The 13,804-nt window shown below is 34.0% G+C and overlaps 1 protein-coding gene across 1 annotated transcript; it reads right to left on the reverse strand.

Moving 5' to 3' along the window:
• Positions 1 to 7,624: 7,624 nt before the first annotated feature.
• On the reverse strand, positions 7,625 to 13,602 carry LOC112008733 (disease resistance protein RUN1). Its single transcript, XM_065774432.1, has 5 exons — positions 12,583 to 13,602; positions 9,711 to 10,004; positions 8,263 to 9,525; positions 8,028 to 8,196; positions 7,625 to 7,920 (listed from the first exon to the last, which is right to left on the reverse strand). The coding sequence occupies exons 1-5, from the start codon at positions 13,600 to 13,602 to the stop codon at positions 7,625 to 7,627; spliced, it is 3,042 nt and encodes a 1,013-aa protein (XP_065630504.1).
• Positions 13,603 to 13,804: the final 202 nt, after the last annotated feature.

Consider the following 13,804-nt stretch of genomic DNA (forward strand, 5'->3'; position numbering starts at 1 on the left):
AGAGCCACCAGCTGCTTTAACAACTCAAAAGTTTGGTGTTGGAAAATAGGAATGCTCAAAGGCAAGCAAAAAAGTAAACTACAGATCTCAAACTTTAGAAAACAGATCCAGTTTAGGGACTGGATTAACGTATCTCTATAATAGATTCTAGCAGCACTTTAATTGGCTAACGTAACGTGTTTGTTTAGCTAGAATTTATTGGTCTTGGCCAATTTTAATAAGACTTTTTTTTTTTTGAGAAACACACACAATAGAGAAGGAAATGAATTCTAACATAAAGGCACATCACAACTGCACTCAAAATTTTCAATAAGACTTGATAAGTGAAACTTATATATCAACTTGCATATAACATAAGTACTTTGCACTTTACATTTATATTTTTATTAGCCCATCATGACTATTGGCATGTTTCAGATGCTTGTGTAATCCTATTTAGGAGTGCTTTCTTGCTAAGAGCTATAGGAGATTTTCTAGATAAATTACAAAAGAAATGTATTGCAAGATTGTGGTTACTTTGACAATCCATGCAATTGATAGTAACTAAAAGAAATTGTAATTAAAAATAGATGATTAGGATTTGTGAGATTGATAAATAAATTTGAGATTTAGCAATCTAAATTTGCTGCCATCTCTAGCTATTTCTATAGTTTGAATGGTAACTTAATTTGATGGGAAGCAACCTTTTAAAAATATTCAACAAAATAAGAAAAATAAAGCTAAGATTTCTTTACATATCATTTTCAATAGTTTTCGGTGTGGACAAAAATGTAATCATATATATTATATTATGTGAAAGTACAATTAGGATTCAAATCAAACCCAAATTAGTTTTTAATTGTAGTCCTATAAAAAAAATTGTAGTCTAAAACAACATCGTGAAAATTGTTTAATAACCTATGCTTAACATTTTCTCAAAAAAAAAAAAAAAAAAAAAAAAAGACCTATGCTTAACATCAATAGCATCATTACAATTGATCATTTCCTTGCATAAGCACGGGTTACATACTAGTTTAACTTAAAAATATAAACATACCTTCGAAAAAAAAACTACAAAAAATGCAAAATATATAATACTTCATCCATACTCAATATATATATATATATATATATATTCAACTTGTTGAATTTATATTCAACCACATAAATTCGTTGCCAAAAACTATCAAATAAACAACTAGTTGAATTAAGTTTCATTCTCCATGTATGCTTTAAACATACTTATTCAACCTCCAAAAAAGGACTATCCATGCCTTTTACAAATCACTTGTTCATCCTCCAAAAAATTGCTATCTATACCTTAATTACAAATCACTTGTTCAACCTCCAAAAAAGTGTCATCCATGCCTTAATAACAAATCACTTGAATGATTGCCACCCTAAAAACAATAAAAATTTGTAAGAAACTCTTGCTATAATCATCACACAAAATTTTCCGCATATCCATATGAATGGTAAAGCAAATTAAAAACCTTAATAAAAATTAGCAATAACGTTGCATGGCAGAGCCATAACAAAGAGTAAAATCAAAAGAAATTGAATATAAGAAGATTGTGTATTTTAATAGTATATGGAAAGTACTCATAGATGCTAACAAAAATGAGAAAGAAATTATCATGTAACAAATATTCAGAGTCTCATACAGATTTCATCAAATTTCCAATGTAATTTAGTGGATAAAATCTCTTAACCTCCGCATATAAGATGAAACGTATGATGATCAAACTTTTGAATCCTGCTGCCAAAAGACTAAGATCAACAATTTTGAAATATTCAAGTAGTAATGTTGGAAGTAGCAAAAGATCTTATCAGTTACCTGTAAACTGTTGCCCTTATATGAATCTTTGTCTGGTCACTGCCAATATCACTTAGCCGTAAGGTGATATATATACCTGCAAAAATTTGCATTTATTATTCAAATATATGGAAAGGTACTGCAGGAATAAGTGCCACTTAATGTTTGGCCAAGATTCCAAGTAGATTGCGGACATATAAAGTACTTCCTGTACAGAGCATATAGAAAATATTACAAGAAGATTATTGCTTGGGAAAAAGGACACTCATCCAATTATTGTAGAAAACGAAACTTAATCCAGTGAAGAATTCTATTTCAAGCCATGAGTTTTGCAACCCCAAGAAAAATTATTTGATAGAATGTAAACCAACCAAACTGATAATGCAGTCAAAATATAACTTCTATTGCAGTTTGCAAAAACATGATAATGAAAAATAATGATGCCTCAACAGCCAATCCAACAATCATCCATTCAGAGGAAAAAAAAAGTTTCATGATTTGACACTAAAGACTAAAGAGAAATAGAAAACAAAGAATCACATTACAATTTACAAGGGAATTCAGGTTTGAGTGCATGCTATTTTCGTAGTTTCTTTGGTAAGGTAAAAAATAGGTAAGAAAAATGGTCAACGAGAATCATAGGAAAACGTGATTTTTTTTTTTTTTTTTTTTTTTTCTATAAAAGAATGAATTTTTTAAAGTAAAAAAACTAATTTTTTTTTTTTTTTTTTTTTTTTCTATAAAAGAATGAATTTTTTAAAGTAAAAAAACTATACAAACAACAAGAGACCAGCAGCTAAAACCTGTAACACCTAAACAGAGCAATTAGCAAACTAGATAGCAACTGGAACCATACTTAAAAATAATCAAACTAACACCTGATGCGGGAGACACAAGAAGATTATTATTCAGTATTATTTATGTTTGCAAGCCCATTGCATTTTTATGTTTTAGGTCTTATTAGTTTATTAGGCTTTTAGTATTTTAATTTAAAAGTAAGGTTATTTTTGTAATAAGACAATTAGGGTTTCCTAGCCAATTAGAATTAGGGTTTAGCAATCCTTTATAAGCAACTTATTGTACTCCTTGAGGAGATAGTTAATATTTTGATGAATGAAAACAATGGCCGTTTGATCTTTCTTTGGCCTGATGCTGACTCCAGATCTACCCTAGGTGCCGACTCATAGTGGTTTTCCCGCTTGGTGCTGACTCCAAACAAGGCCTAGGTGCTGACTCCTAGGTTATATCCCTTTATTTTATTGTTGTTTCATTTTTGTTTTGCTTGTCCTGCGACAGTTTTGGTATCAGAGCAGACTTCCGGTCCATTCAACACAACCGTAGACAACCACTTGAAAGCCAAACCGTCAAAAGAGCAAACCAGCCAAGGATGACATTACCTTTCAAGTATTTGCCTCATGAAATCTTGAACAAGCCCAAACCAGCCCCTGCAATCCGTATATATCCCGCAGCCTCACATGAGTTTTTCATCCCCAAGTCAACAGAGAAGCCAATGACACCTCCCAAGCTGGTGACCACCATCCGTGCCCGCCTCTGATCACAGAATCCACACCCACAAACCCAAAAAAAAAAAAAAAAAGAAAAAAAGAAAAAGAAAAGAAAAAGCCACTAGCAGTCGAAACCCACAAATCAACAGCCATTGCCCCAAAACCCAACAGCCACAAGCCGCCGAACCCATTATCACACTTGACCACCGCCGTTGAGGACGTCGACCCACTCCGATGCCAAGGCCCGAGACAGCAGCCGCCACTCCTCCATGCTTCGTGCCGCAGTTGTCTTTCCCGACGTTGCGCTGCCACTAGTCGTCGATCCCTAGCACCAGTCAAGTCCATCGCAAAGAAATTGTTTTCCAGTTTTGAGTCCGTCGCTTGTTTCTTTAGTTTCTATAGTCTTTCTAAGTCTGTAGTTTCTTTCAAGTTTTATGTCCGTGTACTGTATTTTGTTATTTTTTTTTTCATTAAAAAAAAAAAAAAATTCAACGGGAAGGAATAGATAATGTGTTGTTGCTACCAGCCTATTGCACGTATGGGCCCTTAAGTTGGTTATCCATAGATTCATTTTGTGCAAACAACCCGCTCACTTGAGGAGCCATGCCTGTGACTGTAGTGCAGCAAGTTGACCACTGACAAGGAGAAAATCACAGCAGCTATTTGTTGAATTACTATTTTAGAGAATCATGGTAATATTAGAAGCACCTTATTTTGATGGTGATGATACTTATCCACGAGATTTTGTCAACTGGGTGAATGGGATGGAGCAATTCTTTGAGCAAACAAATTGGGCAGATAACAAAAAGGTTAGGTATACCAAGTTGAAGTTAAGAGGTAAAGCACAAAAGTTTTGGGAGAAGCTTGAATATTTCCGCTATATGGATTATGAACTTGCCATTAGTGAGTGGGAAGATATGAAAGAAAAGTTTTGTGATGAGTATTTGTCACCATACTATCGAGCTAAGTATTTACCCCAATCCCAATCTCGTCCTCATCCTATTTCATGTCCTCAGCGCATTTTTGAACAATCTACCAAGGAATTATCCACTAGGAAAGTAACGGAATTAACTGCAAAGCTCATGAAAGATATTCAAGACAGGATTGCTCAAATGAAGCAAATGAAGACTCAACCCGATTCAATTGGGAAACTAAGGATAATTGATCACAATAAACTTATTGTTGCCCCCATAAAAGACAACATTGATGGTGATATCTTGGTCGTGGAGAATCCTCCAGCAACACCAAAGCCTAATATTGACACAGACATACATGTCTCGACAAGTGTTGCTTTAACAAGCGTGCAAGGAAATGAATCTATTGAAGTGCAAGGTGAAAAGATGGTGCCTAAAGAGAGTATTATGTTAGAGGGTACACATGATGTGAAAGTTGAAGTTGTTGAATGTGCTTCTGATCAACCCTCCACAGTCCTTAAAGATCTACATCTTGGTGAAATCGAAGAGGTTAAAACCACAGTGCTTCCTATGATTCATAAGGTTCAAAAAGAAATTATACTGATTCCACATATTGATTTTGTTATTCCAAATACGTTTGATGTGGTGGAATTCAAGGTTTTTGTTTTCCCTGTGCTCCCTAAGGTGATTTTAGACTTGAAACAAGTGTTATTTGTCAGCATCCTAATCCTTCAATGCTTTAAAACTCAAGGTCGAGTTTTCTCCAACCAGAGGAGAACGATGCGGGAGACACAAGAAGATTATTATTTAGTATTATTTATGTTTGCAAGCCCATTGCATTTTTATGTTTTAGGTCCTATTAGTTTATTGGACTTTTAGTATTTTAATTTAAAAGTAAGGTTTTTTTTGTAATAAGACAATTAGAGTTTCCTAGCCAATTAGAATTAGGGTTTAGCAATCCTTTATAAGCAATTTATTGTACTCCTTGAGGAGATAGTTAATATTTTGATGAATGAAAACAATGGCCGTTTGATCTTTCTTTGGTTTGGTGTTGACTCCAGATCTACCCTAGGTGCCGACTCCTAGTGGTTTTCCCATTTTGTGCTGACTCCAAACAAGGCCTAGGTGCTGACTCCTAGGTCATATCCATTTATTTTATTATTGTTTCATTTTTGTTTTGCTTGTCCTGCGTCAACACCCCTCGAATATGGCTATCATACAAGATAGAGATGCAATTACACCCCCCCGCCCCCTCTCCAAAGAATTAGAACATAAAAAAAGTTGCAACTTCAGATATCAGATATGTTTAAAGGCTACAGTCCAAACAAACTGTTCATATATAGAGATAAAAGCAAAGCTTTGGATAAAAGTCTAAAACACAGCCAGTGACTATTTGAGAGAATCCCAAACAGAACAGTAAACTTTTATAATACCAGAGTTAAAAACTCAAAATTAGCTAAAAAATGAGAACCGAGGTACAAAATTTATATGATCCTAATTCAGAAAATCAACCATGTAAGAAACCAATGTGTAAATTCTCTACATTTCGCTAGCACCAAGTATCTCTTATGATAGAGATAAACAAATCAACCATGTAAGAAACCAATGAGTGAATACCATGTAGGACTAACTCTGACAAAAGAATATAGAGTTGAATTGCATAGTATTCACTCATTCACTTGATACAAGTTGCCTGGAATGTCTGTCACAAGCAATACTTACAGCAAAATCCATCATTGCACAGTGTGTCAAGGTCCACTAGAAATTTTGAGATCTGCAGTACTGATTTGCAGTTCCAACTAATATGAAATACTCATTGGTATATAACGTTCAAAGAAAACAGCATTTGATGACCAACAATCTATGATAAAATTTATCTCAACAGTCAACATATTCATATCATTTACCACAAAAGACACAAAAATCCAGCATCAAACAAAATACTCATTCGTAAATAAAATTACCAGGGACATATATAAAAGTATCCTCCTTAAATTATAGAGAGAGCTGAAGCTCAAAAGAAGTAATAGAGACATTGTCAGCCACCTCACTAAATCAGGTTTATAGGATCAGAATCAATCCAAAATTTAAAATTGGTTTGGGATTTAACTCCCTCTAAAACTGAATTATTTGAGCAAAAATTCGCCGGGATAAGTTTTTGGAACTCAAAAAGATTTTCATCACCATCTAAAGCTAAAATTTCTATACCTTAACTCTCCAAAACGGAAAGATCATGTAAAATAGAACCGATTCAACGAAGGAGCTAACTGTTTAGTTGTTTGACTAAATGAATTCCCGTTTCTCTTCTAAGAAAACGCAAGAAATTGACTAAAACTTGAAAATGTTTCTTAATTTGATTTTCTAACCGATTCAAACAGAAACAGAGTTTGAAAATTTCACCTAAAAAAAAACAATATTTGCCGCTATTGAATAACAATCATGATTCAAAATCAGATCAACCAGTCAGAGTATAACATTCATTTCAAATCACAGATCGGTAACTCAAACATAATATGAAATTCATCAATGAAAATAGCTTTAGAATCAAGATTCAAAGTTCACTAAATGATCGTAACATATTCTCCAAAAACAGATTTACAAATCAAAAATAGCTTCTCTAAGAAATAATTCATTTCCAATTATTGTAAGAAGCACAATGGCTATGAATGAGGACCTAAGCCTTATCGGCAAGCTGAAAGACCAATGGGAAGAGGAGATTTATAAGAGAGAAAACGGCCATCCGCAGTGAGTCCGGCAATGGCGACGCCGATGTGAAAAATGTGTGTATTTATAGTAAAGAAAGAAGAGGTACAACAGGCGATCTAAGCAACATATTTCTCTGCAGTGCAAAGGCACTTGCGAGTCACTCGTGAGTTCCATTTTATAACCCTCACACGATTCTCACATGCAAACTTGCTTCATCTCATGAAACTCTCGGGAGTGTCTCCTGAATGCCACTGGTTCAGCAGTTCTTTACGAGTTTGAAGAACAACCCAAGTACATTAAATTCCACAAAAATACAAGGAAAATATGCATGGAATTACAACAAATTTAGCACGAAATAAAGCCAACAAAACACACCATGGAAATTAACAACTTACAAAATTTATTACAACATACCAAGGTTTCTATCTTAAAGAAATTCCAAAGCACAGTAAGACTGAGAGAATTGCTTCTGCACATCCAATAGCAATAGCCTCAATTGAAATTCATCCTATGAATATCCTCCTCCGTATTTAGTCAAAGTATAAACAGAAAATGGCCATCACCTTCTATAGACATGTCAATTATAATCTGCATATATGTGAAAACCTAGGTAACTCAGTACGGTACTATAATTAAAAACAAACAGGAAAAAGGTTTTCAGCCAGTATGGTACTATAATAAGACAATATATCTTAACAATTCATTCATACGCAATGAGGGTAATTAAAATTGCTTCCCTCATAAGTATCACTGCTGCTGCATTGTGCAATTATTTGGTTGATCTCTTCCACATCTTGTTCGTATATCAATCTGACCCCACATTCCCATGCATTCAAGAATGAGTTTTTTATCCCAAAGACAACCTCAATCTGACTGCATTGATCACCATTTGGAATAGCAGCAAGCCAATCATCACGAGACAAATACAACAGCCAAATGTGACCCAAACCGTATGTCACCTTAAAGAAAACTTCAGACGTACAGTGACGATGCACACTGGCTATCACAAGAGCCCCAAAACCAGATCTTTGGATGGAACCAAAAGAATCAATATTAAAATTGGCGTTTCCATTCAAAGAAGCACAGAGAACGAATCCATCCACTTACTATTACACCAATTTGGAGGCAGTTCCAATCTTATTGAGCTCCCCCTACTTCGATGAGCTAACCATGGTGGAATGTTTTTGCTGGGAATAATTATCTGGAATTCAGTTTCAGATTGATCCCCTTTCCTTTTCGGAGAAGTTTTATACCCAGTTTTTGGATGACGGAGTTCCTGTACCCAAAAAAAAAAATTTGATACTCCATTTAACAATTTACGAGAGAGAAGAGAGGAGATTACCTGTAGGTAACGGTACAATATTGTAAATGCCACTCCATGACTGATCTCATCATACCAGTTCAAGTCGGAACAAGGTTGTGACAAACTCAAGAGCCTGCGTTGTGCTGGTGATGGTTCAAGGGAATAACAACGTTGAGCATTTATATATCTCACAGTTAATGGAAGCTCTGGCAATGATTGAAGATGAACGCACTCAGACAAATCGAGAGCTTCCAATTTCAAAAGTTGACTGATGCTTGCAGGTAGGGTGGAAAAACTATTTCCACTTAGGTTCAAATATTTTAAGGAGGATAAGGAACCAATATTATTAAAGCCTGTTCGCTTCAGTCGAGAGATCCCAATCCGATTAAGTTTTTTCTTGATAGACAACCCATAACTTCCCGTAAAAATGGTCCTTATTGGCTCCATTGTTTCAGAAATATTAAAGGGAGAGGGAACAAAAGTTCCACTCAAATTAAGTTCCTTCAAACTACTTATTTTCCAAAAGTTCTTTGGCACTTTTGCAAGTCGTGAGCATCCGAAAAGATCGACCTTTTCAAGAGACCTCAAGCCATCCATGTTGCTTGGAAGACACAGAAGATTTTTGCAGTTTCTTAGATTAATTGAAGTGAGGGCAGTCAAACACTCAATTGATGAGGGTAGAATCTCAATAGCAGTATCACTCAAATCAAGGATTGACAGACTTTTCAAAGATCCCTCAAATCCCAAAATCCATTTGACTTTTTGGCAGCCATGAAGATTAATAATTGTGAGAGACTCCATTTCACTAGTTATGCCCGGAAGATTGATAAGAGATTCACAGTTCTGCAGAGGTAAAGCAGTAAGCTTGCTGAGTTGTACAATATTATATGGGATTTCAACCAGATTCCTGCAGTTTATTAGATTAAATGAAGTGAGGGCAGTCAAACACACAATTGACGAGGGTAGAATCTCAATAGCAGTCTCACTCAAATCAAGGATTGATAGGCTTTTCAAAGTTCCCTTAAACTCCGAAATCTTCTGGAATTTTGAGCAGCCATGAAGATTAAGCACTGTAAGGGACTCCATTTCACTAGTCATGCTCGGAAGATTGATAAGAGATTTGCAGTTCTCCAGGTTTAGAACAATAAGCTTTCTGAGTTTCACAATAGATGGGTGGATCCAAAACAAATTAATACAGTGTTGAAGATATAGTCTCTTAAGTCTCGGAACCCCAGTGAAGTCAGGTGTCTCAATAAGGAACTCAGAATATCCGAGATCGATGCATTTCAAATTGTCCAAAAACTGTTCCAAACACCCAAAAAAAAAACACTTCCATTAAACATAAAATTTATTTTTAATGATAAATAATTTTTAAAAATGAAGGAAATTTTATTTAATTAAAGGATGGAATTTAAAGTACTGAAGCTACTCCTACAGAAAAGAAAAATAATACATAATAAAAAAGTAGTTAAAAAGAAAAATAATACCTTTACTCCTTTCCAGAGATATATAATATCGCCATATTGTATATTAAATCCAACTAGCCCTTTTCCTTCGAAATTGGGTGGCAAACATTTTAAAGGACAGAAGTCCCATGAGAGATGTCTTAGGTTATTAGAAACATGATGGAGGATATTTGCGATGTGCACTTGCTTCTCATTAATTATAAGCAATCTAAGATTGCACATAATTGAAAGAGGTTTAGAAAAGGCTTCATAGTTCGTGTGTCCTCTTCCATATTCTTCAAAGTTCAAGGCCATGGCTTGAATTTCTTCCGTTGCCTACGAATCAAAAGCAAAGAAACAGTGAATTAATTGTGCAACAAAAGATAAGAATACTAAAATTACTAAGAGCATGTTTGGTAGACTGTAATAGATATTGTAATGTAATAGTTATTCCTATACTTTAACTATTTTTTAGTTTACTTATGTTTTTATCACAAGAAATAGTCATTCCTTATGAATAGCTATTCTTCAAAATGAGGAATAAATGTTCCTCTTTAAAATGGTTGTATTAGTTATTCCTTAGCAAGTGCAGTAATTTTAAAACTTAATATATTTCCAAATAAACAAATTTTCCATATACATCTAAAAATTATAAAAATAAAAAATCATAAAAAAATAACGTATGTCTCTCTTAAATTTAAAAAATAACAATTTTTAAAGAGATATAATTCTATGAGTAAGATATTTCCTAAAATAAATCTTAAGTTTTATTCTAATGTTATAACTCACAACCAAACTTATGAATATGTTTAGTTATTACATTACAATACATTTTATTCCTAATAATAAAGATTACAATTCATGTCGTAATCCCCATTCTATACACCAAACGTACTCGGAGTTTTATTATTTGTTAAATGAGATGAAAATGTCCACATACCCTTAGGCTGCGTTTGTTTTGGGTGAAATTCATTTCCGGAAATGGTTTTCTATATTTTTGGGTGTTTGGTTGCGCCGGAAAAAGCAATTTTTCGGAAATCATTTTCAGTTGACTCACGGTCAAGGGTGAAAATGATTTACGGAATCATTTTCACTCTAAATGATTTCCGGAAAATGGAGAGAGAGAGAGAGCATGAAGACAGAGAGAGGGAAAGAGAGAAAGAGAGCACCAGCACCCGAACCCAGCGAGCCCAGACACGCCGGAGACGTCGCCGGCGAACCCCGAGCACCGCGCCTTCGATCACCGTGCCGTCGAACCCCGAGCACCGCGCCGGCGATCGCCTTCGATCACCTCCGCTCGATCTCGCGATCTAGCCTTCGTCTATCGCGACTCGCCTTCGATCTCCCACCAGCAAACCTAGAAGCTGTCGATTGTCGTCGCACCGCGCCTCGCCGTTGATCGTGGTTGCCGCGCCGCGCCGTCGATCACTTCCTCTTCCTCGATCTCTCAGCGCTTTTTTTTTTTTTTTTTAAAGTTTGATTGCTGTTGTTGTTTTTTTTTTTTTTTGATGAACTGATTATTGTTGTTGTTGTTGTTGTGGTGTTGTGGTTGCCGGAATTTGTTGTTGTTGTTGTTGTTGTTGTTGTGGTGGCCGGAATTTGCTACCGGAATTTGTTGTAGGAAAATAGCATTTTCCTAATTGAACCAAACACATGAAAATATTTTCCACACCAATTTTCATAAAACAACCAAACACTTAAAAATATTTTCCTTTTCCGGAAAATAGCATTTCCGGAAAATATGTATTTTCCGAAAAATATTTTACGGGAACCAAACGGACCCTTAGTTTTCAAATATATAACATTCTTCGTTCAAAAAAAAAAAAAAATATATATATATATATATATATATATATATATATATATATATATATATATATATAACATTCTCTTATGTTCCGTTTGTTTCGATAGAAAATCTTATATAAATATAGTTTTCTATGTTTTTTAGTATTTGGTAAATCAGAAAAATAAGTGAATAGAAAACTATCCTTGTCAACATAAAAATTATGACTTATTTTGAAAGATTATTTTCTATTAAAGTTTTTGGAAAACAACTCTATCTCACAGCAAACTAAATATTAATCAAGGGTGAATTCAAGAAAACTTAAAATTGCCATGTTGAACCATTTTAGAAACAATTTAATTTTGCATTCCCTCCCCCTGGTTCCTAAAAATCCTCAAAATGTTGGGCCCAGCTTATAGATCGTACTAGAATATCATATGTTAAAGTTGTCTTCTTAATTAATATCCCGTTTAAAATTCATGTATTAAGATTGTTATTATTATTATTATTTTTTTATAACCATATGTTTAACTAGAAAGGTGCAGTTGATTCTCCACAAAAAAAAAAAAACCTAGAAAGGTGCAGTTATACCTTTTAGAAAATCAGTACCAAGTAAAAAAACCAAAAAAGAAGGAGAAAATAGACTATGACGAAGATACAACTTTACTTTTAAAGTGATGAACAATAAGCCTAAGACGAATTTTCAAAAAATTATATATATTTTCTTTTTCGGTAAGTAATCATGACATGAATGCCTGTTAACTACATCAAGACAGAAGAATTCAAATTTATAATTAACGAGACAATCACGTTATTTTTTCAAAAATATAAGAAATGGTCAGGGATAGTATATTCGCATATTAAATGAAAGTTTATTCAGCAAAACTATATTAAATGAATGTTTGTAGTCTATATTTCATTAATTAAGTACTTTGATTTTCTTTTCTCAAAAAAAAAAAAAGTACTTTGATTTTCATGAAAAAAAAAAATTAAGTACTTTGGTAACACTTATGTATTGGATATTTGGATCATATTTTTTTAGAACTAATTTATTAAATAAAATCATGCCATTGTACCTACTCGAGCTTGTTCCCATAAATAAAATTCTAGTTTTGCCATTGTTCTTACCGTATTATTTGTCAACACATGAAACAAATCCTTAGAAGGACATAGCCTGCTTTGCTTTCCAGGAACTCTACATGATTTTTGACGGACAATTTCTCTACCCATGTCTTGTAGTAGATCATGCATCAACAATATCTTATTTTCTATGCTTATAAGAGATTTATCCTTGAGAACGCTTATACCAATTCTTGCATTAAATCCACAGTTCTCTAATATCTTGATTACTAGATCTTCTGTATTCCCTTTGAAAAAACATGCAATATCCAAGAATATCTCCTTCCACATTTCCTCTAGTCCATCAAAACTTATCTTAAGTATATCAAATATTTCTCTTTTAGGAATTTTTCTAATACTTTTCAACTCACTTTCCCATTCATCCTTTGTTCTTCCAACCAAAAAGGAACCCAAAACAACAAGAGCTAATGGAAGGCCTTTAGCATAGAACACAAAATCCTGGGAGAGTTGCTCATAACCTTTTTTGGGTTGCTCATTTTTGAAGGCTTTCAAACAAAAAAGTTTTAAGGCATAATCATTGTTTAATACATTAGGCTTACATATTTTATTCACTTTATGTTGGACCAACAAATGTTCATCTCTAGTTGTTATGATGATCCAACTCCCCAATCCAAACCAGCAATGCTCTCCAGCCAATTTTTCTAATTGATTCATGTGATTAACATCATCAAGGACAAGTAGAACTTTTTTACGACGTAACCTATCCTTGATTAAATTAACTCCTTCATGAACATTTGGGATACTTTTATTATATCCCTCCAAAATTTCATCAAGCAATTGTTGTTGTAATTCATGCAAACCTCTTTTTTCTAATCTTTCCCTAACATTAGCAAAAAAGCTAGAACCTTCGAAATGGTTGGAGAACTTCTCATAAATCACTCTAGCAAGAGTTGTTTTGCCCAATCCTCCCATTCCACAAATCCCTATCATGCAAACATTGTTCCCAAGAACTAAATGAGAAGCAAACAATTCTTCCACTGAAGAATCAATTCCTACCAAGTCTTTCATAGAGCTTGAGGATTTTGAACTTAGTTTATGCAATATCACTTCCACGATGTGTTGGATAAATTCTGACTGATGCCTGTGGAGAAGATAGAACTATTATTACAAGGTGGTCTAAACTAGTCATAAACAATCTATTAGGTAATAATTCTCCCTTGGTCAAACAAATATGAATTCTTTGGCTCAAGCAATGTGGACAGAACTACTC

The sequence above is a fragment of the Quercus suber genome, unplaced genomic scaffold (genome assembly GCF_002906115.3).
Source record: "Quercus suber isolate HL8 unplaced genomic scaffold, Cork oak 2.0 scaffold_92, whole genome shotgun sequence".
Classification (NCBI taxonomy): domain Eukaryota; kingdom Viridiplantae; phylum Streptophyta; class Magnoliopsida; order Fagales; family Fagaceae; genus Quercus; species Quercus suber.